Raw genomic sequence first — 2224 nt, 5'->3', positions numbered from 1 at the left:
TGCCACCCTTTTTAGACTTGAAAGTCTTGAAGAGAGATCGGTCTCCAGTCATGTCTCAGGATAAAAACCATGTCTCTCATGAGGAGAATGCCAGAAACATGCAAAAGGAGATTAATTACCTCAAGAAAAGCTTACGCCACGAGTGCAGAAGGCGAGCTCCTTCCAACTCTTACTACTCTTTCGATGATGAGGAGGACGAAGACTACAGATAGAGGTCAAGAACTCTCCCCAGCGAGTCTTTCTCATATGACAAAGACTACCGCCATGAATGCAGAAATAGAAATTCATCTTCGAGAGGCCTAGTAAATGATGCCATGAGTAAAGCACTCAACCAAATTTCCAAATTGCTCTTCACACGCTGGATTGGGGAAGGGAGACTTCCTCGGCGGTTCACTCAACCCATTTTCACCTTGTATAACGGCGAAACGGACCCTGTTGAGCATGCTAGCCATTTTAATCTAAAGGTGGCTGTACATTCCAAGAATGAAGCCTTGATTTGCAAGGTTTTCCCATCCAGTCTAGGGCCTGTGATGATGAGGTGGTTTGATGGTCTGAAAGCAGGTTCCATTGATTTCTTTAAGGAACTCACCCAAACGTTTGACTCTCGTTTTATTACGTGCAACAGAGCTCCTCGTCCTTTGGCTTCCTTGCTATCTCTGTCCATGAGAGAAGGAGAAACTCTAAAAACATACTCGGACAGATATTGGGAGATATTCAACGAGATAGATGGTGATTTTGAAGACGTAGCCATCAGTACTTTCAAGCTTAGCCTGCCTTTCGAGCACGGCCTAAGGAAGTCTTTAACAGGGAAACCTATTACTAGTATACGTCAACTTATGGATCGGATTGATAAGTATAAAAGGGTTGAGGAAGACTAGCAGCAAGATAAGGGAAAGGGCAAGGTTATCCCTCAGGAGAGGAGGAACTTCAAGTCGGACCGCTACAATAATAACAGAGCCCGGAGAGATTTTGTCGGACAATCTGGGCCTACAGCCCCTCAAGTGGTAAATACCGTGTTTCGAGAACCAGTGCATTAAGTTTTAGAGAAGATCAAGAACGAGCTGTATTTCAAATGGCCGAATAAGACAAGTGGAGATATTTTGAGGCGCAACCAAAGCCTCCATTGCCAGTACCACCAAGACCAGGAACATATCACCGAGGATTGCTGAACATTGTGGAACCATTTGGAGCAACTAGTTAAGGAAGGGAGGTTGTAACAATTTCTATATCGATCCAATGGGTAGGGGGACCAGTCAAGATCAGGGGCTCAGGAGAATGCTTCTACAAGGCCTCCATTGGGTACAATCAATGTCATTTTTGCTACACCTGGGAGAACTGGTTCTCATCCTGCTAGGGTGATATTTGTGGCCAGATCATCAGCCGAGGATCCCAACTCCGAGCTGAAGAAAGCTAGATTGGAAATCTGACCTTCATTGAGTTTCTCGGATGAAGACAAGATTGGAACTATCCAACCACATGATGACACTTCAGTGGTCACCCTTAGAATATGAAGGTATGATGTGAAGAAGGTAATGGTGGATCAGGGCAGTTATGTAGAAGTCATGTATCCTGGCTTGTACAGAGGATTAAACTTAAAACTTGAAGACTTGACAACTTACGATTCGCCTTTGGTAAGTTTTGATGGGAAGCTTGTTACCCGAGGGGCCAGATTAGGTTGCCCATACAGGCTAGCTCAGAGGTAGTGGAAATGCACTTCATAGTGGTGGATGCGTACTCCCCCTACACGGCTATTATGGCTAGACCCTGGCTTTATACTTTGGGTGTTGTTTCATCAACTTTGCATCAGAAGGTGAAGTATCCATCCCAAGACTGAATTGAGGAGCTGGTAGGGAACCAATCCATGGCTAGGCAGTGCCTTGTGTCTGCAATTTTGCATCACCAAGCAGCTAAGTCCTCGGCCACGATCAAGGAAGGTTTATAGCAATCAAAGTCTCCGGAATTACCTGCGAAGGGGCCAATCGAGGAGGCCAAGTGTGAGGATTTAGAGAAATTTCCTGTTGGTGACTATTTGGAAAAGTTTTTTCAAGTTGGAGCTCAACTGCCACCTCGGGAGAAAGAGGAGTTGGTAGTGTTTCTCAAAAAGAACATTGATGTATTCACTTGGAATGCTTATGAAGCTCTGAGAGTGGATCTGAGCTTCATCTGCCATCATCTGAATGTTAGTCCATCTGCCACCCCCAAGAAGCAACCACCTAGGCGTTCA

General features: G+C 45.2%; 1 protein-coding gene across 1 annotated transcript; it reads left to right on the top strand.

The window, feature by feature from the left end:
• The first annotated feature begins 314 nt into the window (after positions 1 to 314).
• On the top strand, positions 315 to 1427 carry LOC115966659. The gene is made up of 2 exons (XM_031085848.1): positions 315 to 863; positions 1245 to 1427. Exons 1-2 carry the CDS (start codon positions 315 to 317, stop codon positions 1425 to 1427), a joined length of 732 nt encoding a protein of 243 aa, XP_030941708.1.
• The last annotated feature ends 797 nt before the right edge of the window (positions 1428 to 2224 follow it).

This window comes from Quercus lobata, chromosome 11 (assembly GCF_001633185.2).
Source record: "Quercus lobata isolate SW786 chromosome 11, ValleyOak3.0 Primary Assembly, whole genome shotgun sequence".
Classification (NCBI taxonomy): Eukaryota; Viridiplantae; Streptophyta; class Magnoliopsida; order Fagales; family Fagaceae; genus Quercus; species Quercus lobata.
Note: the sequence above shows the minus strand (reverse complement) of the source record. Positions and strands in the feature narration are given on the sequence as shown.